Source organism: Tupaia chinensis, unplaced genomic scaffold, assembly GCF_000334495.1.
Source record: "Tupaia chinensis unplaced genomic scaffold, TupChi_1.0 Scaffold000290_1, whole genome shotgun sequence".
In the NCBI taxonomy this organism is placed as follows: domain Eukaryota; kingdom Metazoa; phylum Chordata; class Mammalia; order Scandentia; family Tupaiidae; genus Tupaia; species Tupaia belangeri.
This window is the reverse complement of record NW_006159775.1, coordinates 4,375,347-4,402,259: the sequence shown is the minus strand read 5'-3', so window position 1 is coordinate 4,402,259 and position 26,913 is coordinate 4,375,347. Positions and strand designations below refer to the sequence as shown.

The following is a 26,913-nucleotide window of genomic DNA, read 5'->3' as shown; positions in this document are numbered from 1 at the left end:
AGTATGTACAGTCGATAGCAAAAAAACAAAATACAAAAAACAAAAACCTCTCAAAAAGTAATCTTTTTAAATAGATGTGTTTTTGTTTAGTAAGTCAGGGTAAAACAGGGGAGGTGCTGATGTTAGCAGCGTCTAGTTACATGTTCTGAGTAAGCAGAATGAAGAAAAATTCTGAGCTCTATGTTACATGTTTCTTAAGAAATTTTAGTCCTTGTGTTAGCAATGAAGAGTTAAAGTCTGGATAAAATTGATCTGTGAAACCTTTTCAGTAGAACTTGTGTGAGAGCAGCCGTCACTTTTCTAAACACTGTGCTAATTTTTTTGAGTGGTTCCTCCACTGTTAGCAAAATATGTGATATGCTGACTGAACACATTCTCTCTCGGAATCCATTGTTATAGCAAGAAAATTCCTTTCATCTAAAATTAAAAACTTACTTTGCCAGGATGAGGACACTCTTTTCTTCCCATGAAAGCATATCTAATAATTTTGGAATTTAGAATAGGTAGATTCTTATTATCACTATTTCAGAACTTCATTTATCTTAAACTTTTATGAAATTGTTTCTTTTCACTTGAAGAATTTCATGAAAATCTCTGATGTGAAATAGAAAAGGCATACTGAGTTGTGATTTCTTTCTTTCTTTTTTTTTTTTTTTTGGAGAAGTTTTTGCTCTAGGGCGCGTGTGCTTGCCAGACAGACAGAGAGATAGAAGACATAAAGTGGAAGAATATTTTTTCTTTTTTTTTTTTTTTTTTTTGGAGAAGTTTTTGCTCTAGGGCGCGTGTGCTTGCCAGACAGACAGAGAGATAGAAGACATAAAGTGGAAGAATATGGAAGATTTACTGCTGAGTGAAGCAAGCCAGGCTATGAAGGAGAGACACTGTATGTCCCCACTTAATATATACCAAATGTCCGCACTCTATAACTGAAACTGATGGGCTAAAGGATGTACAAACAGAAGAGGTGGATGTGAATGCCAGATGTGGGCTGTGTGGAGGAGTGGGACCTGGGGAAGAACATTTAGAGGAGGGATATGAAGACAGCATTGTTGAGACAGGGAGCTAGTGTTGTTATATTTTGATCAACTAGACCAGGGAGAAATGTTCATATATTGAAATGATCACCTTGTAAGCTAAATAATGTAATTGAATGTATTAAAAAAATTAAATAAAAATTAAAAAAGAAAAGAAAGTGAGAAATCATCCCCCAGGAGGGATGGCTATGCTGCAATCCATTCTCCTCTCGGGATCTTGGGCACGCATGCACACGTGCCTGGTGTGAGTTTAAGCCACCGGGTCCGGGAGTCGAATGACGGTCAACTACGTGGGAGTCCAGCAACATAGCTATTACGCTAACTGCTGGTCCCGAGTTGTGATTTCTTAAAAACGCTGAGTTTTACCACTTTTGTAAATCTGTGTGACTAGAGCCGTGGAGGGCTGCAAAGATCACAAACTGAGGAGCGCGGCCTGGAAGAGGACTCTGCAGCAGCACTGAATGGCTGCAAAGAAGGTTGCTAACTCTGCCAGAAAACAAGGATATGCTTGAAAAAAATGAAGAGCACATGGCACATAAATGGCCAAATTTGGGACAACTTGAGCATCGATGTAAATAAAATCATAATATAACTCCCGAATAACAAAAAGAATTCTTAAGTCCATACTGAAATAAGAGATAATTACATAAATAACTGACAGAGGAGGGAAGAGGGGGCAGCAGGTGATGTAGAGGTTAAGGCATTGATCCCACATGGCCAACAGCACAGTTTGAGTCCTGGACCCAGCAACCTGAAAATCATGTCAGGCGTGTGTGCATACATGGCTAAAATGCTGAGAGAGAATGAAGGAGAAGGAATTGCAGCATGGCCATCCTACTTGGGGGGTGGGGGGGATTTCTCATCTTTTCTCTCTCTCTCTCTGTTTCTCTCTTTCTCTCTTTTTTAAAATAATTATTTTATTTACATTTATCTATCTATCTATCTATCTATCTATCTATCTATCTATCTACCTACCTACCTACCTACCTATTTATTTTAATTTGACCAGAGAGGGACAGAGTGAGAGAGATAAAGCGAACTGTCAGGTCCAGGACTCAAACCCCAGTCAGCAATGAGGGAGTCCAGTGCCCTTAACCACTATACCACCTGCCAGCCCCCCATCTCTCTCTTACAGGAGCATGCACCCTATAGCAAACACAAGAAAGAAAAGAAACACCTTTTCTTAGAACAAAATAACAACTAACAAATATAAAAAAGAATGATGAAGTTAAACTAGAAGAGCAGTTTCACCAAACCTTCAGAGAAAAGTAAATCAGCAAAACCTGACTCAGGCAGAAATCATCAATAGCTTTTGATCAGGGAAAACAGATTGGGAAGGGAAACGCAGAGAAGGAGCAGGATAGTTACGGAGTCTCAAAGTATCCCCTTTCAACTTTCTTAATCATCTCCTAGTGAATTACCAAGTAATTACAAGTAAAGCATCCCTAATTTGAAACACAAAATCCCAAACTTTCTGAATACCAATATGATATCAGAAGAGGAAAATTCCATACCTGACCCTGTGTTAGAGGTTTCAGTCAAAATGCTGCTATTCAAATATATTGTATAAAATTATCTTTAGACTATATGTATGAGGTGTATATGAAATGTAAATAAATTTATTTTGACTGGGGTCCTATGTCTAAGATACCTCCTACATATGCATGTGTGTATATATATATGTTTGTGTGTGTATATATATATATATATATGTGAGTGTGTGTGTGTGTGTGTGTGTGTATATATATATATGTATGTGTGTATATATATGTGTGTGTGTAGGCAAATATTCCAAAATTCAAAAATATCTGAAATCTAAAACACTTCTGGTCCTAAGCATTTCAAATAAGAAATACTGAACTTGTAAGTAAGAAAGCGAGCAGACAACCACTAAGTATCAACGTCAACCTCACCATCGAGAGGCAAACAGATGGTCCTTTCCTCCAGATGTGATTCCTGAGAAGTAAGCAAGCCCCAAAATGCACAACCTGAATCTAGCTGCAAGGAGACCAGGAAATGCAGAGGGGGGGCTTCCCTATACAACGACTTGCCTGTATTCTTTAAAAACGTCTGAGTCATGAAACATAAGGAAGGCCGAGGAATGTGTTCCAGATTAGAGGCCAAAGAGACACGGCAGTGAAATATAATAGTGGTCCTAAGCTGGGTGCTGTCCTAGAGGGAAAAAAATGCAGTAAATGACATTACTGGGACAACTGACAAAACTGGAATATGGACTGTAGATTAAAGTATTAAATGTCCTGAATTTGCTAACAGTACTGTGGTTATATAAGAGGATATCCTTGTTCTTAGGAAATACACAATGAAACATTGGGAGGATATAAGCCGTCTACTGTCAAATGATTCAGAAAAAAAATAATTTTTCTATCTATTTATCTATCTCTCTATGTGTGGATTTGTGGGGGAGGGAAAGAAGAGAAAGCAATGAAAACAAACATGGCAATATGATGTCAAAATGGGCAAAATCGAGTAAATGGTGTGTTATACTATAGCAATGTCAAAATAAAAAAGTTACAAAAGACAAAACAAAATACATCAGCCAAAACAATTGGGAGGGGTGTTCAGTGTTTAATTGGCTTTAATGAGCAGTAAAGTAATTTAACTTGTAATTCGTAGTGCAAGATAAAGAGCTTTATATCAGCTTTATATCTTTAGAAATATTTTTTCTTTTTTTTTTTACATTTTTTTATTTAATTTTCTTTTATACATTCAATCACATCATTTAGCTTACAAAGTGAATATTTCAACATGTGAACATTTCTCCCCAGTCCAGTTGATAAGACTATAAAATATCTTCAACAGATAATATCACGTTCCTACCATTACCGTAACCACGGCCATAATCACGGAGCACTTACTAAGTGGTGGGCACCCCTTATCCACGAGGAACGCATTCCGAGATCCGAGTGGACACTCGAAACCACAGGTGGCACTCAATCTCGTGTTACTAATTTTTTTATACTTAAGATAAAATTATCATATAAATTAGGTGCAGTAAGAGATTAACAATAACTAATAATGAAATAGAATACTTTAACAATATAATAAAAGTTATACGGATGTGGTCTATTTCTCCCTTAAAACATCTTATCGTACTGTTCACTCCCTTCTTGTGATGACAGGAGACGATAAAATGCCTGCCTGATAAGAGAAAGTGGGATGAATGACCGAGGCATTGTGAAAAGCATTTAACCTTAGGAACTGTTTATTTCCGGAATTTTCCATTTAACATTTTTGGGCCAGGTAGGTAACAGAGAGTGGAAAGTAAAGCTGGAGCTGGGGGTTGGAGACTACCGTATGGGGGCTCTAAAAGGATTTGAGGAAATGATAAAATGAAAGCATTCTTTTGGGAAAATGGATTTGACAGAGCTGTTCACATGGTTTGATGGGAAAAACTAAGACTCTACCTACTAATAGAATACAGATTAAGTAGAATTGTATGTATGATGAAACAATTTACCTTTCTTTTCAGTTTTCCACAAAAACAGAAACCACAAGTTTGGGCCTGCTGAAAACACCATGAATGTCTCCCGTGGTGGAAACCACTCGCAGGCGGGATCGGGCAGCGGGGCAGTCTGTCTCGCTATCTGTCTGATGTCAGGAGACTGCCCCATTTGCCTGGCTCCCGACCTCATAGACGTGGTACTTTCTGCAGTGGTTTCTCTATTTTCCATAAAGGTTACTTCTAGGGCTAGCAGATATCATTCTGGAGGATAAAGTTCTAGGCCAGAGAAATTCATTCTTTCTTATAATGTTTTTGAATAAAAATAGTTTTTGAGAAGTTGAGTGATCCAATGATCATATCAGTGATTAAAGACTCCTAGGAACCCAAAAGGCACCAAATCATTTTTAAAATATTTATTGAGGGGCCAGCAGGTGGTGTGGTGGTTGAGGCTCTGGACTCCCTCATGGCCAACTGTGGTTCACATCCTGGACCTGCTTTCTTGCTTCCCACTCCCCCCATTCTCTATCCCTCCCTGGCCAAATAATAATAATAATAATAATAATGAATAAATTTAAATAAATAATTATTTTACAAATTTATTGAATGTATGCCAGCTGTTACTGTTCAGACAGTGGAAATATAGCAAGGTCCCCTTTCCAGAGACAGCTCTCTGAGTACTATAGAGGGATCACTAAAAACACACTGACAGGAACAGCTTAAGGTGTGATGGTTTAGGTGCTGGATTCCCACATGGACAGTCGTGGTTTGGGTCCCGGATCCCGTGGCTTGAAAATCATGCAAGGTATGTGTGCATGTGTGCCCAAAATCCCAGGAAGAGAAAGGACGAGAAGGGATTGCAGTGTAGCCATTTCCCCACCCCCAACCCCTACCAGGGGGTGATTTCTCACTTTCCCTCTCTCTGTCTCTCCCCAGCAAGTGCATGTGCCCTATGGCAAAACAAACACACAAACAACACAGTGGCAGCCTGGAGCTCCACAATTTATGGCTAATTAATTAAAGTGTCCTACTATAGACTTAAAAAAAAATTGAACAATAAGCAGAGAAAAAGTAAAGATCCTTTATAAAATTAACTATAAGCCCCAGAAGAACACATAGGGTCACATAAGTTTTTTTTGTTTAAATCGCACTTATAAGATACCAGGTTTTTTTTTTTTGAGAGGTTTTTGCTACAGGGCGTGTGCGCTCGCCAGACAGAGAGAGACAGACAGAAAGCGAGAAATCACCCCTCGGGGTTATGGCCATGCCGCAATCCCTTTCTCCTCCATTCTCCTCCTGGGATCTTGGGCACGCATGCACACGCGCCCAGCGTGAGTTTAAGTCACCAGGTCTGGGACTCGAACTGTGGTTGACTACATGGGAGTCCAGCAACATAGCCATTACGCTATGTATATATATATATATATATGTGAGTGTGTGTGTGTGTGTGTGTGTGTATATATATATATGTATGTGTGTATATATATGTGTGTGTGTAGGCAAATATTCCAAAATTCAAAAATATCTGAAATCTAAAACACTTCTGGTCCTAAGCATTTCAAATAAGAAATACTGAACTTGTAAGTAAGAAAGCGAGCAGACAACCACTAAGTATCAACGTCAACCTCACCATCGAGAGGCAAACAGATGGTCCTTTCCTCCAGATGTGATTCCTGAGAAGTAAGCAAGCCCCAAAATGCACAACCTGAATCTAGCTGCAAGGAGACCAGGAAATGCAGAGGGGGGGCTTCCCTATACAACGACTTGCCTGTATTCTTTAAAAACGTCTGAGTCATGAAACATAAGGAAGGCCGAGGAATGTGTTCCAGATTAGAGGCCAAAGAGACACGGCAGTGAAATATAATAGTGGTCCTAAGCTGGGTGCTGTCCTAGAGGGAAAAAAATGCAGTAAATGACATTACTGGGACAACTGACAAAACTGGAATATGGACTGTAGATTAAAGTATTAAATGTCCTGAATTTGCTAACAGTACTGTGGTTATATAAGAGGATATCCTTGTTCTTAGGAAATACACAATGAAACATTGGGAGGATATAAGCCGTCTACTGTCAAATGATTCAGAAAAAAAATAATTTTTCTATCTATTTATCTATCTCTCTATGTGTGGATTTGTGGGGGAGGGAAAGAAGAGAAAGCAATGAAAACAAACATGGCAATATGATGTCAAAATGGGCAAAATCGAGTAAATGGTGTGTTATACTATAGCAATGTCAAAATAAAAAAGTTACAAAAGACAAAACAAAATACATCAGCCAAAACAATTGGGAGGGGTGTTCAGTGTTTAATTGGCTTTAATGAGCAGTAAAGTAATTTAACTTGTAATTCGTAGTGCAAGATAAAGAGCTTTATATCAGCTTTATATCTTTAGAAATATTTTTTCTTTTTTTTTTTACATTTTTTTATTTAATTTTCTTTTATACATTCAATCACATCATTTAGCTTACAAAGTGAATATTTCAACATGTGAACATTTCTCCCCAGTCCAGTTGATAAGACTATAAAATATCTTCAACAGATAATATCACGTTCCTACCATTACCGTAACCACGGCCATAATCACGGAGCACTTACTAAGTGGTGAGCACCCCTTATCCACGAGGAACGCATTCCGAGATCCGAGTGGACACTCGAAACCACAGGTGGCACTCAATCTCGTGTTACTAATTTTTTTATACTTAAGATAAAATTATCATATAAATTAGGTGCAGTAAGAGATTAACAATAACTAATAATGAAATAGAATACTTTAACAATATAATAAAAGTTATACGGATGTGGTCTATTTCTCCCTTAAAACATCTTATCGTACTGTTCACTCCCTTCTTGTGATGACAGGAGACGATAAAATGCCTGCCTGATAAGAGAAAGTGGGATGAATGACCGAGGCATTGTGAAAAGCATTTAACCTTAGGAACTGTTTATTTCCGGAATTTTCCATTTAACATTTTTGGGCCAGGTAGGTAACAGAGAGTGGAAAGTAAAGCTGGAGCTGGGGGTTGGAGACTACCGTATGGGGGCTCTAAAAGGATTTGAGGAAATGATAAAATGAAAGCATTCTTTTGGGAAAATGGATTTGACAGAGCTGTTCACATGGTTTGATGGGAAAAACTAAGACTCTACCTACTAATAGAATACAGATTAAGTAGAATTGTATGTATGATGAAACAATTTACCTTTCTTTTCAGTTTTCCACAAAAACAGAAACCACAAGTTTGGGCCTGCTGAAAACACCATGAATGTCTCCCGTGGTGGAAACCACTCGCAGGCGGGATCGGGCAGCGGGGCAGTCTGTCTCGCTATCTGTCTGATGTCAGGAGACTGCCCCATTTGCCTGGCTCCCGACCTCATAGACGTGGTACTTTCTGCAGTGGTTTCTCTATTTTCCATAAAGGTTACTTCTAGGGCTAGCAGATATCATTCTGGAGGATAAAGTTCTAGGCCAGAGAAATTCATTCTTTCTTATAATGTTTTTGAATAAAAATAGTTTTTGAGAAGTTGAGTGATCCAATGATCATATCAGTGATTAAAGACTCCTAAGGAACCCAAAAGGCACCAAATCATTTTTAAAATATTTATTGAGGGGCCAGCAGGTGGTGTGGTGGTTGAGGCTCTGGACTCCCTCATGGCCAACTGTGGTTCACATCCTGGACCTGCTTTCTTGCTTCCCACTCCCCCCATTCTCTATCCCTCCCTGGCCAAATAATAATAATAATAATAATAATGAATAAATTTAAATAAATAATTATTTTACAAATTTATTGAATGTATGCCAGCTGTTACTGTTCAGACAGTGGAAATATAGCAAGGTCCCCTTTCCAGAGACAGCTCTCTGAGTACTATAGAGGGATCACTAAAAACACACTGACAGGAACAGCTTAAGGTGTGATGGTTTAGGTGCTGGATTCCCACATGGACAGTCGTGGTTTGGGTCCCGGATCCCGTGGCTTGAAAATCATGCAAGGTATGTGTGCATGTGTGCCCAAAATCCCAGGAAGAGAAAGGACGAGAAGGGATTGCAGTGTAGCCATTTCCCCACCCCCAACCCCTACCAGGGGGTGATTTCTCACTTTCCCTCTCTCTGTCTCTCCCCAGCAAGTGCATGTGCCCTATGGCAAAACAAACACACAAACAACACAGTGGCAGCCTGGAGCTCCACAATTTATGGCTAATTAATTAAAGTGTCCTACTATAGACTTAAAAAAAAATTGAACAATAAGCAGAGAAAAAGTAAAGATCCTTTATAAAATTAACTATAAGCCCCAGAAGAACACATAGGGTCACATAAGTTTTTTTTGTTTAAATCGCACTTATAAGATACCAGGTTTTTTTTTTTTGAGAGGTTTTTGCTACAGGGCGTGTGCGCTCGCCAGACAGAGAGAGACAGACAGAAAGCGAGAAATCACCCCTCGGGGGTATGGCCATGCCGCAATCCCTTTCTCCTCCATTCTCCTCCTGGGATCTTGGGCACGCATGCACACGCGCCCAGCGTGAGTTTAAGTCACCAGGTCTGGGACTCGAACTGTGGTTGACTACATGGGAGTCCAGCAACATAGCCATTACGCTAACTGCTGGCCCCAAGATACCAGTTTTGAAGTTTATTCAAGCCACTAGATATCTCCCAAGCTCTTAGAACAGTACTGGCCCCCAAAATGTGCTTAATAAAAAAATAGTTGCGTGGCACTGTTGAACCGAATGGATTTCAAAGTGAAATGAGACGTCAGCTACTCTCCTCATTTCTCTAAAGCAGTGAGGCCATCTCGGGTGCCTGCATTGTAGATGCCTACTTGGCAAAAGGGACATGTCCAGGTATTAAACTTCTAATGCAATACTTTTAGAATCAGATCACGTATTCATGTGCAAAATGGCATCTTATGAAATCACAGCAAAGCCATTCACGAAAGCAACGTATGAGTTGTGCACAGGGCTACTCACTGACAGGACCACCTGAAGCCCACAGACTGGCTTCACCCACTGATTTTAATTCCAAATGACAGAAGTTCTCTGTTTATTAGAAATATCTAAGAAGAACCTGCATTTAACTACATGCATTAATTAGGAATATCTAATGACGAAATGAACCTACGTGTCTGTTGACAGGTAAAATAAGCACACTGATGTCTGATTCTCCTTCCGCATCATTGCACTTGCTAGTGTAGAGACCAGTCTTGTTTTCCTACTGTGGACAAAAACATTCGCTGTCAAGTTCCCTTCATCTTGGCCTTTATTTGCCCTTGCAGAGGCCTTACCTGCATAATGTACCGGGATCTCTATCTTTGGCCCAATGACATAGTGCCCCTCCTCCAGGCTGTGGGCCGTGATGGTGGTCCACTGACGGCACGAGTGAATCAGAAGGTAGTCATTTTCCCGCAGCCCTTCTATGCACTCTCCTAGAAAATAAAATTTATATAAGGAATTTGCAATTCACCTCTGCTTACTCCACACTCTGCAATACAATTGCATTCGTTAAAACTTCACTAATACAGAAGTTGACACTTCATCCAAAGATGAATGAATAAAACAAAAGCATTTCACACCAAGTTGATGATGGCACAAAAGACTTCATCAAAACATTTCCCACTTATTTGCAAAGAGATATTCAAAGACCCCCATTGTACCTAAATGATTATATGCAATGACAATAAAACATTTTAAAGTGCCTACAACACATGAGGCACTGTGTAGATGTTTTCCATATACTAATTTATATAATAAAATAATTTTATGAAGTAGGTAGCCCTCCTTCTTAACAGTGAGAAAACTCAAGGTTCGGAATGCTGAAGAACATGTTGAAGCTCACGGATTGAACAAGCAGAAAAGCAAGGATTCAAACCTAGGTCAGTCTCCAAAACTTATTCTCTCTCTCTTTTTTTAAAAGAGATTTTTGTTATAGGGCATGTGTGCTCACCAGAGACACAGAGAGAGATAAATCACCAGAGACAGAAAGTGAGAAATCACCCCCAAGGGAGGATGGCCATGCCACAATCCCTTCTCCTCCATTCTCCTCTTGGGATCTTGGGCACAAATACACATGCTTGGTCTATTTTAAGCCATCAGGTTTGGGAACAACTGCAGTCAACCACATGGGAGTCCAGTGACATAACCATTACGCCATCTGCTTGTCCCAATTAAAACTTATTCTCTTAGTACAATAAAACGACCAAAAACAAGTAACAAATTTATCTCCTTGTTGGAAGAGGACTTGAAATTAGATGTCTATATTTCCTTTTAAATTTTATGTTTGCCAGTTTTTTCTAGCCTCCTACCAAATCTCTAATCAATTAAAAATAGTGAAAGTTTATAGAGTACAAATAAAATTATTTTTATCTTAATATTTTCTTAAGTACCTTTTAGCATCTGAACTTATGACAAACTATTTTTAAAAGAAAATTTTTTTCTTTTTTTTTTTGGAGAAGCTTTTGGTATAGGGCGTGTGCGCTTGCCAGACAGAGAGACAGAAAGAGAGAAGTCACCCCCCAGGGGGGATGGCCATGCTGCAATCCCTTCTCCATTCTCCTCTTTGGATCTTGGGCATGCATGCACATGCGCCCGGCGTGAGCTTTAAGCCACCAGGTCCGGGACTTGACCTGCGGTCGACTACATGGGAGTCCAGCAACATAGCCATTACACTAACTGCTGGTCCCAGAAAATTTATTTCTTAAACCTTAAAAAATGATTTTTAAATGTTGAAATAATTCATCCCATTAATCTTGCGATTTTTAAACTTAAAATGTGCAATTTAGTAATTCTTTTCTTCTTTTTAAAAAGGTTCTATAAGGTATGTATGCTCACTGAAGAGAAAGAGAGAGAAGTAGAGGGGGGAAGGAGAGAGAGAGAGATTGAAAATAGTAAGAAAGCACCCCCATGGGAGATGGCCACACCACAATCTCTTCTCCTCTATTCTCTTGGGATTTTTGGGACACACACACACACACACACACACACACACACACACCCGTCCAGCATGTTTTTCAAGCCAACAGATCTGGGACTCAAACCATGCAGTCAGCCATGTGAGATCCAGCCTCCTTAACCACCACCCCACTGGCTGGCCCAAATTTAGTCATTCTAAATGCAAGAAAAAAAATAAGAAGCCTGAAAAGACTAATTCCATTATACAAAAAACATACTTCCTTACTGTATAACAGTAACAGAGTTACTAGTGATTTTACTAAGTGCTTTGAAGTGGCACTTACAGACGTCTCAATAATTCTTAAAACTATTAGTATTTTCTATTTTTTTTTTCAGTAAGTAGAGAGAGCTGTAATGGTCAACTCTGTTATTTTAATCATAAATCATCTTTTTTTTTTAGAGAGAGATATTTTTGCTACAGGGTGCATGCACTCACTGGAGAGACAGAGACAGAGAGAGAGGGAGAGAGAGAGAGAGAGAGAGAGAGAGAGAAGAGAAAGCGAGAAATTACACACCAGGGGAGTTGGCCACACTACAAACTCATCTCCTCCATTCTCCTCTCAGGATGCTCCCCTCGTGGGTTTCTTTTTAAGAATTATTTTATTTACCCTTATTTATTTATTAATTTATTTAATTGATGAGGGGGACAGAGGGGTGGGAGTGAGAACGCAAGCTGCCAGGTCTGGGTCTTGAATCATGGTTGGCTATGTGGGAGTCTGGGGCCCCTAACCACCATGCCACCTACCAACTTTCCCCCTGCCCCCACCTCCCTGGTGAATTTCAAGGTACCCCTAGACCAGGACTCAAACCATCTAAAATTTGTTTCCAATAATGCAGCAATCTGTAAAACAGTCTTACTGCAGTACTTTGTCTTGTGGAGAAAATACAGAGTTCAAAGATTTACTGAGGATGGGGTGGGACAAACAGACTTGGAAGTAAAGGTACATTAGCAGAGGAGGGAAGACCCACTACCTACAGGGAAATTTTTCAAACCAGACTCCCCTGCCCTTCATACTTTGGAAGAACCGGTCTTCTGCGTAAAGATGCCTCCTGGAGACCACTAATACCCAGTAATGTCCCAGACTGAATGAGGCCTTTGGGTGTGGTGAGATTATTAGCTCTTTGTGCCCCTCAAGCATGCTGGGGCAGGAAAGAACAATCTAGAACCTCTGCTCTAAAGGAGAAATCATGCAGCTCTCTGCTTGACTCCCCACCTGGAGAGCCAGGAAAGTGAGAAGAGTGCACACGGAGCAGCAGATCTGGGCTCAGGGGATGTGCTGCCCCCAGCTCTGCATGGCCTTGGGCAGGAAGCTTTTTCTTTTCACCTATGAAACAACAGTCCCTGCTTCCCAGAGGAGTTGTGAAGGTACACGGTGACAGGAGATGAGAAATGTGGCCCTCAGTCTGGCATAATAGAGTGAGGAGGAAACACCAGCTGTTACTTTAATTGGACGCTTTTTTTCCTGAAATTTAATCCTTATGTAAACACTGTAATTTAGGTCACATTATCCTTAACCAGTTAGAAAGTGGCCTTCAAGAGGAGTCGAGAAATTTGCCCACAGATAGTGAGTGGCGGAAACAGACTTCGGAGTCTCCGAATCTCTCCTTACCCTTCCAACACAATGCCCCTTACCTCAAAAACCCCTGAGAAACACGTAGAAGCTGACCTTTAGCTCCAAGTGTCACCTATGGACTTGACCAACAGCACTGTTTCCAGCACTAATGAACAAAACAAAGATCCCTGCCCTAGGGCACTTACTGTCCCTGCAGTTTGGATGTCCCCACAACATTCCGGAGTTGAGACTGATTTGTACTGTAAAGGTATTAAGTGAAAATTTAATCCCTTCATGGTGTCCCTGACTGAGTGAGGCCTTTGGGTGTGGTAAGATTATTAGAGCAGGGCCCCCATGACTACGTTTTGATGGGTTTATAAGTAGGGGAAATAAAACCAGAATAAGAGATAGAGGCAGAGAATGAGAGAGACACAGAGAGAGGGAAAACAAAACAACAACAACAAAAACCTCATGGATACAGACCATACTCTGCTTTGCTAAAAGTTCTGCCTTCTGCCATTTTGCAATGCCTTTGGCCTTTCCAACTGCCAGAATTGTGAGTTTTGCAAATAAACCTCTACTGTCTTTATAAACCACCCAGGTCTTTGAGATTTCTGCTAGCAATGCAAAAACGGACTTAAGACATCCATCCAACAGGGAGGAGACAGTCAACAGCAACAATAAAAATGAATAGTGGGTCTTCGGAAAAGTCATGATGCATTTTTGCATAGAAAAACACATCATAATTTTTCTAATGACCCAATAATTACATTATGGATTACCTAGGTGATAAAAAGTACTCTGGGAAAAAGTAAAGGGTAAGAGGATCCGGTTATACAAGAGAAGGGGCAGTGTGCATGTTCGTTGTTCTAAAATATTCCTTATTCATTTATTTCATAACCATTTATTATGTGTCTTTTACACACAAACAATGAGGGTCTGGGCAAAAATATAAAGGAGAGTTCATCCCTGCATTCAAGGAAACTGACATTCTTGGGGAGATGAGCTCACGTGTAATTTTACGTAAGGTACGACATGACCAGTGCTATGCAAGAGGGACAGGAAACCTAGAGTGAAGGTGAGGACTTTAGCAGAGATGGTCAAGAAAAATGTTAAAGGGAAAACATGACAATAGGGATGTTCCTTCTTTGATGAATGCGTTGGGCTTAGGTGAGAAGGAGGCAATGGGGAACCATAGAAGGTTTATGGGTAAGAGAATGACCACAGATCTTCTTTAGGAAAATTAATACGGGAGTACTATAAAAAATGGAACAGAGAAGGGAGTAATCAGAGCCGTGGGGCATATGCAGGAAGCCCAGAGGGATAGCATACTGCCATTGAGGGAAAAAAGAAGGATGTCTTTTTCTGCAGCAAAGTTGTTATATCATAAAAACTGTTTTAATTTTATTCCACAGTGGGCTCTAAAGAGGCAGCCAAGAAACAACTGCAGTCAAGTTAATCAAAATTAAAATGTAATGTTAAATCCTATTGCTAGCTGGTGTAGTATACACTTTAGCAAGAGGATTCAGAGTGATTTTCCAGGCCATAAAGTGGTAAGAAACCAATGCCTATTTTTCAGCTGATGTCTTTATTTTTTTAAACAACTGAACCGTGTGCCAGCTTTAGGCAAAAAAAGTTTCACAAAAATTGTCTAGTGATAAAACCTAATATAATCACTTAAAATATCCTAAAGTGGGCCATTAATAGAGATACTACACTAAATGAATTCATAAAGTAAACATTCTTGTGATATAATTATCTCATTGTTTAACTACTATGTAAAATGTACTAAAAATTGAATATTTAGCTCAACAATGTAGTCACAAGCAGTCTAAAGGATCTGTGTGTTAAATTCTAAAATATGTGAATACCATCCTGAAATTTCCCCATATCTAGCAGCTTCTGGAATATTCTTTACTTGCCTGCTTCAGCCTTGATCCCCTCAGCATTAAGTTTTTTTTAGAATTATTTATTTAATTCCATTTGTTATTATTATGTTTAATTTGAAGAGAGAGAGAGACAGAGAGAGAGAAGGGGAAAGAGAGAAAGCAAGCCACCAGGTCCAAGACTCAAACCGCAGTCGGCCCCATGGGGCTCCAGTGCCTTTAACCCCCGCACCACCTGCTGGCCCTCTCAGCACTGAGTTTTACAAAACCATTAAACTCATTTACAATATTAGGATAACTAAAATCTATGAACTCTTTCAAGGAAGTCTGCTTTAAGAAACTTAGAAGATTCAATCTTGGGACCAGCAGATAGGCATAAAGGTTACATTGCTGGACTCTCACATGTCTGACTACAGTTCAAGTCCCAGACCCAGATGCTTGAAACTCACACCAGGCAGGTGTGCATGCATATCCAAAATTTGGAGAAGAGATTAGAAGGGAAGGGATTACAGTGTGGCCATCTCTCCTGGGCGATCTGGCAAGCGCATGTGCCCTAAAGGAAAAAGATCTCTCTTAAAAAAAAAAAAAAAGATTCATTCTCAGAATCTAAAATAAACATTTAAAAACTGGACATGCATAAATGGGATAACTCTCCTTTTTACTCTTTTGGCTTCTGGCCAAATCAGTTCTCCTGAATCACCTTTCTGAACTTTCCTTGTTACCATCTCAGTGTTTTCTCCTTGACATTAGCCAAAACTGTAGGAGTTAATCAAGATTCCGCCCTTAGCCTGTGCACCCTTTCTCTCTCCTTGCAATCTTAGACATTTCTCAAGAATTCAATGAGATTACTGACAACTTCCAAGTCCATGCTGCTAGTTGCTAACTTCAATTTGGAGCACCCACTCTGGACTTAATTTCCTACAGCTTTCTAAAGAAATGTTGCCTTGCCATTCATTAGCATCATACATTCATCCAACACTGGCTGAAGGCCAACTATGTTCTAGAACTTGGCCATATAATAATGAATGAAATAAGTATTTCCCTCATGGAAATGACCTCTTGGCCATTTGTTTGTTTTAATCTTTTCACTCTTCTAATTCACTTAACTATTTCTGCAGATAAAACTTTTTAAAACATAGTATTGATCATCATATTCTGCTCACATGCTTTCAGTGGTTCCCATGAATCAGAAAGGACCTCATTTCTCATTCCTTGGTCCAACAGCCAAGACCCCATGATCTAATTCCAAAGGGTCTATCACCTCATGTCTCCACCCCACCCCCCCCGATAAAGCCCAAAGGAACTGCTCTCAGGTCACACGCACACTGCACCCTCACTTTTGTGGGCCCTCTCCTCATTTTTATTGCCTTGTCTGGTCTTCCCCCCACCCCACCTCTCTCTCTATTCAGGTCAGCTCCTTATCTTACTCTTGAAAGTCTAGTTCAAATACCCCTCTTCATGAATAATTTTCCTGATCCTAATCCTGTTATTGTCCATTTCAACTTCACTTATTTATTTATTATTTTTTTTTTTTTGGAGAGGTGTTTCGCTATAGGGCGCGTGCGCTCGCCAGACAGACAGAGAGAGACATAGAGACAGAAATCGAGAAATCACCCCCCAGGGGGGATGGTCACGCCGCAATCCCTTCTCCATTCTCCTCTCGGGATCTTGGCCACGCACGTACACGTGCCTGGCAGGAGTTTTAAGACACCGGGTCCGGGATGCGAACTGCGGTCGACTACGTGGGAGACCAGCGACATAGCCATTATGCTAACTGCTGGTTCCCTCAACTTCACTTATTTTGTAGCTTCACTTGTATTTTATACTGAATTTATAAATCTGCTTTAGAGCTATAAGTGTAAGAGACTTAGATAAACTTTTTGATGCTTACATATTAATATTTAAATGACTTGTAAAAAATAATTTAAAACTGCAGGAACTACAAGTATTTTTTATTTAAAAACACCCAGTTTTTACACTGGTTGAATTTGAGAAGCCATAGGAGTTAGAGAAACAAAAGATATTCGTGACCATAAATACAATTGGATGAGGTTCTCTCTAAACCATTCTGCCTACCTGTGCCCAGAGCTGCAACAGGGCAGCCCAGACTCACCACCTTACAGTTTTGTTGTGCTTTTTAATACACTTGGTCCCTGACTTCATGATGACGCCAATGATTTTCCAACTTCATTATGGGTTTATTGGAGTACTACCTTATTTTCAACTTGTAACTGGTTATCGGGATATAAACCCATCATAAGTTGAGGAGCCTCTGTATTCTATTAAAAGTTTTGTCTTTATTTCAAATATGTTTTCTCCCTGGACGTTGAATCTTATGTTTTTTATGCTACTTGCCACTATTTTCACTTTGTCAGATTGTTCTTAAATCTGCTATAGTGGAACGTATCTGCATTGCTGCATCATTGTTAAGGTGGTAAGAAAACAGTATCTATTTTTCAGCTTATATCTTTTTATTTATAAGTTATAGAACATTTGTCACAGTAGACTCCAAGTTTCTATTAAATGCTTTTTAAATTTTTATACATGAAGACAAAGTATAAGTGAACTCAAATAATAAATACAATGTGTCGATGTTAAACATGTTAGTTACTACTGATGAGTTTCCTTCTCATAAGGCTGGAATGAATGCATTGAAGAAACAGGCATATACCCATGTTTAGTTTTTTGTTTGTTTTTGCTATTCTCATGTCACATATAATAAACTCTGGGTAACAAAAGAGAGGGGAAAAACAAAACAATGTGATTTTAGATGATTCTCTCAACTGTGTCCAGATTCCAGCAGATGGTAATTAAAGACTTTTTTATTTTCTATGTTTTTATTTTTCTGTTCTTGGTATATCTTTCATGCCACAATAGTAAGCTCGGCCAGTCGACAATTTAGAGCTTTATCTCTAAAGAAGGCATGCGCACTATTTATTTTACTTTTTTTTTATTGTAAGAGAGATTTTTACTAGAGGGCATGTGCGCTTGCCAGAGAGAAAGTGAGAAAACACCCTCCAGGGAGGATGGACATGCTGCAATCTCTCCTCCATTCTTCTCTGGAATTTTGGGCATGCATGCACACATGCCCAGTGTGAGTTTCAAGTTGCCAGGTCTGAAACAAGCCATGGTTGGTCATGTGGGAGTCCAGCGCCCCAACCACTATACCACCTGATTGGCCCCAAAGGTATGTGTTTTAATCCACTCAACTCCTAGAACACTTGATTTTGTAAAGTGAATACATAATCCCACACTGCTAGTTTATCTTTCTTTTTAAAGTATGCTTTTACTTCTGATTAGTTTGGCTTCGTCTTAGCACCTGTAGAGACAGACAATACAGCTCTGTCTACAGTGGATACTCGGATATTTGTTAACTAAGGCCCCACTAAAAGAATTTGATTTGATGATACATGTGTAATGAAACTCAGACTGAAGGACCTTGTTTTCATCTGTTATGGACATAAACTGCTCCCATAGCTGAATTGATCAACATGGGTCAATTAACAGGGTCTATGACTTCTGTGGTGCTACTTATAAACCTAATAAAAGGTGTACACTGTTTTATTTTACTAGTGTAAAAGGGAAAATTGGTCAAGTAATAATGTTGTATTTCCTCATTGTGAATAAATAGTGTGGTATAATTAATTTTCAGTTTACCTGACCATACAATTCCTTTCATGAATCAGTTAAATAAATATCCCAGCTACCACATTTATTTTACAGCTTTAGTTTCTTTTTAGTTGTCCCAGAGGGCACGTGCACTTACCAGAGAGAGAGAGAGAGAGAGAGAGAGAGAGAGAATGTAAGAATGGCCACACCACCATCCCCTCTCCTCCACTTCTCCCTCCTTTTAGGATTTTGGAATGTACGCACATGCGCCTGCTGTGTTTTTCCAGCTGCTGGATCAAACAGTGCAGTTGGCTATGTGGGATCCAGCTGCCTTAATCACCACACCACTGGCTGGCTCACATTTAGATATTTTTAAAAGTACTTCGATAGCAGAAGTTTATTAAAATAAGTTTTCTTTTCCAACACACAGTAGACCTCAATGCCCAACTGCCCTTGCAATTAAGTGTTGCCATCTCATGTGTTCAGCCAATGGTTTTTTTTTGGCATTTCCCATTTCCTGTCCTGGCCTTCACCATGAAAACTGCTCGCAAGCCATCCTCTGTGCTCCTTCCTCAGCCAGCAGCTAAATATTGATTCCCAGGAACACCTTGGAATGAGTTGCAGATAGCAGAGCTGCCAGCAGTCTGGGTTCCTTAATTAATACAGTGGAACAAACCACTTACCCAAGCCCTGACCACACCTGGAGCTGTCACGGGAGAAATACCCTCGCACTGTGGTATTAAGCCAGTGGCGTGCTGTCTTTCTGCTCGGAGACAGTAGTTGGTGGACCTGAACTAAATATACAGAGTACGCTCTGTATATGAGGGGACTTCAAAATTCATGGGTGACAAATAGAATTAATGCACAAGTTTATTTTATACACAAAATTCTGAAATCCAAGTATAGTTTTGCCACGGACTTTGTGAAGACCTGCCCTCATATGTAATTCCGGACAGTTGAGGTTTCCTCGTTCTAATGATCCAATGAAAGGTTTTGTTAGAGGCGATTCTTTCCAAATACCTTTCATAATTACAAACTTATCTTCATTTTGCCAAATTAGCTTGAACTAAAAAGTTTTTTCCCCCTCGTTCCTTTAGTTATATTTCAGTCTATAAACTGAGGGATAAAATTAAATGTTACTTCATTGGTATTATCAAGTATTTTCTTTTTTTTTTTTTTTTTTTTTTTTTTTTTTTTTTTTTTTTTTTTTTTGAGGGATTTTTGCTATAGGGCACATGCGCTTGCCAGAAAGACAGAGAGAGACAGAGAGATAGAAAGCGAGAAATCATCCCCTAGGGGGGATGGCCACGCCACAATCCCTTCTTCTCCATTCTCCTCTCAGGATCTTGGGCACGCACGCACACGCGCCAGGCATGTTTAAGCTGCCGGGTCTGGAACTCGAACCACGATCAACTCCATGAAAGAAAGTTCAGCGACACAGTCATTATGCTAACTGTTGGTCCTGGCATTATCAAATATTCTCAAGGTATGAGGCCCTAGTTCTTTATCTTCCAAACAAACAAAAAATGTTCCCTGGCAGAACAGAACATGGCATTGTGATAATTTTCTGTCCCAAAGGACTACATGCAAATGGCACAGTGAGTAAAGACAGAGTGTGTGTTTGGGGACAGGAGGGGGATGATGAAGAAATGTCATAGCAAACTGAAATGAATAAACAATGAGGAGATCAAAAAATTAATAAGTTGTCTGCAATGAAAAGGCAGCAAGGTGGTCCAAAGAGAAAATGATACAAATGGAGGAGAATCCAGAAACAACGAATCGACAGCTGACTATTAAGAGGGAGAAATTATAACATGATCAAGAAGGACATGGCTGTAGGAAATCATTGACGTGCAGGTGAAAAAACATTTTTTTTGAAAGAGATTTTTGCTGTAGGGCACATGAGCTCACTGGAGAGACAAAGAGAGACAGAGAGATGAAAAGTGAGAAATCACCCCCCATGGGGGATGGCCAATCCACAATCCCTTCTTCACCATTCTCCTCTTGGGATTTGGGGCATGCACGCATATGTGCCTGGCGTCAGTTTTATGCTGCTGGGTCCAGGATTCAAACCATGTTCGGCCATATGGGAATCCAGTGACATAATCATTATATCATCTTCTTGGTCCTGATAATTTTGAAATCAATGGAAAAGAAAGGAATTGAATTTTCTTCAGTGAGAAAGAAAGGTCTAGAACTAAGGGAAGGAACTGAATTTAGCCTATCAGTTGAGGCATTATAAACAAGTATAAGGGTGAAGAGGAAGGAACAGATATTGGTATTAATCAAATAAAAGCATCTGCAGCCCCTCGATGAGGAGCACTTCCTACAAGGAGTATGGTGGATGGGAAAGGACAGAGCCGGCACAGACACCTGAGTGCAGATGAAAAGCAGTGTTCTAAATCTGGACAGACACAGTGAATCCTTTTATCACCTACCCTAAAAGTCACCTACAACATTCAGCTAGCCTAAAGGTGCCTGCAGTGACCCGCACGACCTTGCACTTCTACACGCATCCACTTCATCAGGGCAGCCCGCTTCTTGGTCCTGTCTCTTTGTGAACACTTACACCCACCTTGTGAACACAGAAAAGGCTCTGGAACAACAAGTACAGAAGACAGCACCACCTGAGCTTAGCTGTTGTCCTCTTCTCATCACTTCCCAAAGTAGGAACTATCTGTTTATTGCCCTTCCTGTGGGATGAGAGGAACCTGCAGCCTGAGGATGACAGTAGTTCTGACTTCAGGCTACACATTCATGGTAGTCTGAGACTTGTAAAAACTCCAGTGGAGATGAGGTGGAGTGGGTAAGGCCCCACTCAGATCAATGGAATCAGAATCTTTGAAGGTGGGGCCCAGGAACCCACATGGTCTGAAATCCCTGAGCAATCCTAATGGGTAACCAGAGTTCAGAGCAAGGGCTCTGGGGAGACTTCACCCCAAAGTCTTGCATCTGTTTGGGAAAGGAGTGAGAGAATATGTATTAGGTGCTTAGAAAGTACTAGTCACACATTAAACTCTCCAAAGGTTTTATTACTAGGAGTGTCCCAAACTCCTTAGGTCATAAGAATCTCACAGGCAACTGAACTTGTATAGCATTTATTGTCTGGTTTCATTGTTTTATTTTGTAGTCATTATAAATTATCATGTATTATTTAACATTTGGCATGTTTTCAAGGTTCATTTATGCTACAACACAGAAAACAGTACTTCCTTTTATATGGCTAAATGTACTTGATAATATGGATATATCATATGTTGTTTTCATTTATTAGATAAGACAGTTGAGTTGTTTAGCTTTGGTGATTACTGAATAATACAGCTATGAACACTCGTGTGTAAGTTTTTGCATGGATATATGCTTTCATATCATTTGGATATATACCTAGAGTGGTAATGCTGAGTTATGTAACTCTTCAGTTCAACTTTTCAAGAAACCACCAGGCTGTCCTCCAAAGTGGCTGCACTGTTTCATATTCTCATTAGCAATGAACGAAGGTTTCAGTTTCTCTACAACCTCACCAACATTCATTATTGTCCATCTTGTTTTGTTTTGTTTTATTTTGTTTTGTTTTTGCCATAGGAAGTGTGCACTCACTAGAGACAGAAAGAAGGATAGTGAGAATCGCCCCCGCCCAGGAGTAATGACTGTGCTCCATTCTCCTTCTCCTCTTGGGATTTTGCGCACATACGCACACATGCCTGGTATGATTTACAAGCCACTGGTTCCAGAGCTCGAACCATGAGAGTCGAATGCCTTAACAACCACGCCATTTGTTGGCCCAGTTATTGTTCATCTTTTAAGTTACAACCATCCTAGAGAGTGTAAAGTGGAATCCTATTATGGTTTTGATTTCAATTTCCCTAATGATCAGTAATGCTGAGCATTTTTTCGTGTGCTTATTGGCCATCTATATATTTTCTTTGGAGAAATATTTATTTGAATTCTTTGTCCATTTTAAAACTTGGTTACTTGTCTTTATTACTGAGTTGTAACATTTCTTTATATAGTCTAGATACAGTTCATTATTAGAAACATGATTTACAAATATTTGCCATTAATATGTAGACTGTTTATTCACTTTTCTTTAATGCCAAAGGGCACATGTATGCATACACATGCACATGTGCATGAGAGAGAAAGAACTCCCCCCAAAGGCCTGGTCACAAAGCAATCCTTTTACTTCCATTTCCTCATCCCATAGGATGCTGGACATGCACAGCTGACATGTAGCCACTGGGGCCAAGATTTGAACCATAGTCAGCCATGTGGGATCCAGCTTCCTCTGCACACTGCTTCACTGCTATACTATTGGGTCAGACCCACTTTCTTGAGAGTGTCTTTTGAAGCACAAAATTAAAAAACAACAACAACAACAAAAACAACACTTTGAAGTCAATTTATTATTACTTTTTTCTGTTGTGTAGTTGGTGTCACATGTGCAAATCATTGCCTAACCCTAGGTCAAGAAGATTTATATCTATGTTTTATAGTTTTAGCCATCACATTTAGGTTTATGACCCATTTTCAGTTAATATTTGTGCATGTTGTAAGTAGGGTCAAGCTTTATTCTTTTGCATGTGAATACCCAAAAGTCTAAGCACCAACTGTTGAAAAAATAACCCTTTCTTTATTGAATTGTCTTGTTTCCTGTTAAAAGCAATAGATTAGAAATGAAAGCATGTCTTTCTAGTCTCTAAATACTAATTTGCTAGGTCAGCCTGGTGGCCAAATCCACATGGACCATGACTTGAATCCTGGCTCCAGTGGCTTGAGAGACATGCTGCACGTGTGTGTGTGCATGCCAAAAGTCCTGATGGGAGAAATGGAGAAGGGATTGTGGCATGACCACACACCATTGGGGGGGGGGTTCTCCACCCACCTCATGAGTGCATGTGCCCTCTGGCCATTAAAGAAAATAAACTATATTTCATTGTTCTGTATATGTATCCTCATGCTGGTACCACACTGTCTTAATTATCTTGTGCTTCATAGTAAGTTTTGAAATTGGGAAATGTGAGTCTTCCAATTTTGTCTTTCTTTCTTAATAGTGTTGTGACTCTTCTGGGTCACTTGCATTTCAAGATGAGTTTTAGAATCAGTTTGAATCAGTTTGTCAAGTTCTATAAAAGACCAATCTGGAATTTGGGTAGCAATTGTGTTCAGTCTGTACTCAATTTGGGGAGAACTGTCATATGAACAGTATTATCTTTTCCAATCCATGAACATGGAATCTTTCATTAATTTAGAGTTTCTTTAGTTTATTTCAATGACACATTGTAGTTTTTCAGCGAATAAGTCTTGCTCTTGTGTCGTGAAATGTATTCCTGTTTTATTCTTTTTAATGTTATTGTAAATAGAATTGTTTAATTGCATTTTGGAGTGTTCACATGGAAATAAAAATGATTTTTGTGTTTTGTATCCTGCAACCTTGCTGAATTTTTGTTAGTTCTCATAGATGCTTTTTTCTTTTTCTTTTTTTTTTTTTTGTATATTACTCAGGATTTCTACAAACAAGTTCACATTAACTGTGAATAAACATAGTTTTACTTCTCCCTTTCCAATCTGGATGCCAAGGTTTCTTTCTTTGCTTTTTGTTTTATCTTCTTTTTCTTGCCTCCAGTAAATACCAAATATAAGTAGAAATGAAGATGAACCTTTGAAGAGTAGGTGTCCTTCTTTCCCTCTTTATTCTTCCTGACAAATGCATTGTGGATGTGATTATTGGAAGTGATTGGGGAAGCTGCGGCCACTATCTCAGAACTCATGAGGAATTTAGGACTGGAATTAGGACATAGCAACAACTGAGGAAAAACCTGGTCCCTGTCACCTTGGGCAAAATACCTCCGATCTCCTTTTAAGACTTTGCCTTTGGGTCTCTGGAACTTTCCATTAAACCCAAGCCTACATTAATAAAATAAAATCAATTTGAAATACAGTTTTACAATTGTAATGCCTATACTAATCAAAATATATGAGCTACTTTCAAAATACAAAACTAGAGGTTTGTTTTGTTTTGTTTTGTTTTTTAAAATAATGTTAGTAAAGGTGATCACCTAAGGAAGAACTGGCTAAGTGTGGATCCCGGCTGAGAAGTGGAACACTGTCTAGTATGTACAGTTTTTCCTTCATGAATAATTCCACAGGGTTTTTAGCTTTCATCGATATTATGCTTCTGTTATATTCCTTAAAACTCCTTAACTAGTTTGTGATTATAGATACAGAATTACTTTTAATTATTCAAGTTTTCTTCATAAGGACTAGAATAGCATCCTAAAATCACTATAAATATTCCATCACACATTTGATGCAACTCTTTGCCTGTGCCTGCTTATAAAAAAGAGTAACTTGTTAACTCACAATTTTGATGGCTAAATATACAAACTTTGGCCCTAAGTTATTTATGAAACTAAGTTGTATCTTTATGTGGAGTGATATCAAGTATCCCTAATGCAGAGAGAAAAACAGTGTTTTTATTTTAGTGGTTAAAAAAAAAATTGTGAGAAATGCAGAGGAAACACTTTTGCTAGAACTTACCATGAATAGGACAATTTAATGTCAGCATTCAGTACTTCAGTGATTCCACATGGTAAGTACCATAGAAAGGAAGAGTCACTCCATAGTCTGCAGGTTATGCACCCATTTGACCGTTGGTTAGACTAAATACCTAGACCTTGTAACCAGTTCTCAACTCCTTGTACCTTATGTTGGGCCATGAAACTGCAGCACTGAAATTCTAATATAACCCATAATCGGAATTGGGAGCTCCCTGTTCCTTGAAAATGGGCAAAAACTGGAAAGAAATCAACTTAATTCTTTGGAGCAGAATCTGTAATAAGATGCCAACCAAATGGGAAAGTATTTTTCTTTGCAGCCCCTAAAATAATTTTATTCTTAGGAAATCATTCTGATAAAGTTAAGCTACCTACATGCTGTCATAGCATGTTGACTAATCTAAAACTGATCTCCAGTTCTTTTATTGACTAAAAATATCAAAAATTTAGTAGGGACCAGCAGTTAGCATAATGGCTATGTAGCTGGACTCCCATGTAGTTGACCGCAGTTTGAGTCCCTGACCTGGTGGCTTAAACTCACACCAGGTGCGTGTGCGTACATGCCCAAGATCCGGAGAGAATAGGGGAGAAGGGCTTGAGGCATGGTCATCCCCCTTGGGGGGGTGATTTCTTGCTTTCTCTCTCTCTGTCTCTCTCTGTCTTTCTGGCAAGTGCACACACCCTATAGCAAAAACCCCTCAAAAAATATTTTAGTAGAAAAAAAAAGATAAACTAAATGATAAGGAAGTATGTAAATCCTTACTGCACATATCTTTACTTTTAGGCAAGCACATGAAGTAACCAGGAATCTCCTTGAGTCCCCAGTGACACATTCTGTAAGTGGCTAGCACTAATCTGGACAGACCTGGTGCTACTTCTGTTTTGTTAAGCTTGCTTTAAGGATGCACACAAGCTGGGGAAGGCTGGATGACCTAAAGTAGATCCCACTGCAGGGACAAATATGGATGCTGGATGCAGGAGAGTGACCAATCAGAATAGTATTCCATATGGACCAATGAGACTCCAGCTTGAGTTGACCAATCAAAACTGCACAAGTTTCAGTCCTGCAGTTGCACAGATAAGCTAAATTGAAGACAAGGACAGGAAGTATTTTTCTGTAAGAGCCCATTGGGACATATTAGGGAGATAAGTCTTTCGTGTAAGCCAGTTTCCTGCCTCTTGGATGGTGTTACCTGTAATAAAGGCTTTTTCCTCAATAAACCTTGGGGGTCAGAGTTTAGCTTTTCTGGTGGTGAGTAGCTATTGCCCATCCATACCTACTTTGGCTGATAATACCTCCGCTTTTTAGAATCAACATGGCCTCCTCTGCTCCGTTGTATTTCATAGACTGCTAAGCAACAGAGTAGGTGTGTAAAAAATGCTTTCTAAGTGAACAATTTGGGGAATAAATTAGTGAATGTTTATATCAAGTAAGTCTAAATATAAGTCAAGCACTCAGGTATTATTGAACATTGACACCCCTGAAGGAAATCTGAGTATTTAGAAAAGACTATTTTTTTCTATTGATCTTTTCCTACCTTAAATAAACATCAACAAATACATGATCTAAAATTACTTTTTTAGATAAATACTTTATTCAAATACTCAAAAGACTATTTTCTTGAGCTCTATTTAAGTGAAAAAGCTGTGCTTTTCTGTTTTATGATTTACTGTGGAATCCCAGTAAGAAAAGAAGGAATAGAGATCAATTTAGACAAAGCATTAAGTGGTGATTAATTCAAAGAACTTGATGGTGAAATCTAAGCAAAGAAGAATGCATGAAACAAAAGGGAAAAACGATTAGGGATATATTAGTACTTCTCAAATGAACTCTTGGACAAAGGACTCCTTTTTTAATAGTAGATTTACTGAGAATTGTACATAAT

The 26,913-nt window shown here is 39.3% G+C and overlaps 1 protein-coding gene across 2 annotated transcripts in view; it reads right to left on the bottom strand.

The window, feature by feature from the left end:
* GAREM1 (GRB2 associated regulator of MAPK1 subtype 1) overlaps nt 1–26,913 on the bottom strand; it is a gene marked incomplete at its 5' end in the record, with an annotated part of 245,230 nt that overhangs the window by 150,414 nt on the left and 67,903 nt on the right. For both annotated transcript variants that reach the window (XM_006150580.3, XM_014588633.1), the window contains 1 exon segment: nt 9,763–9,903. In XM_006150580.3, coding sequence (XP_006150642.2) covers nt 9,763–9,903 — 141 coding nt within the window.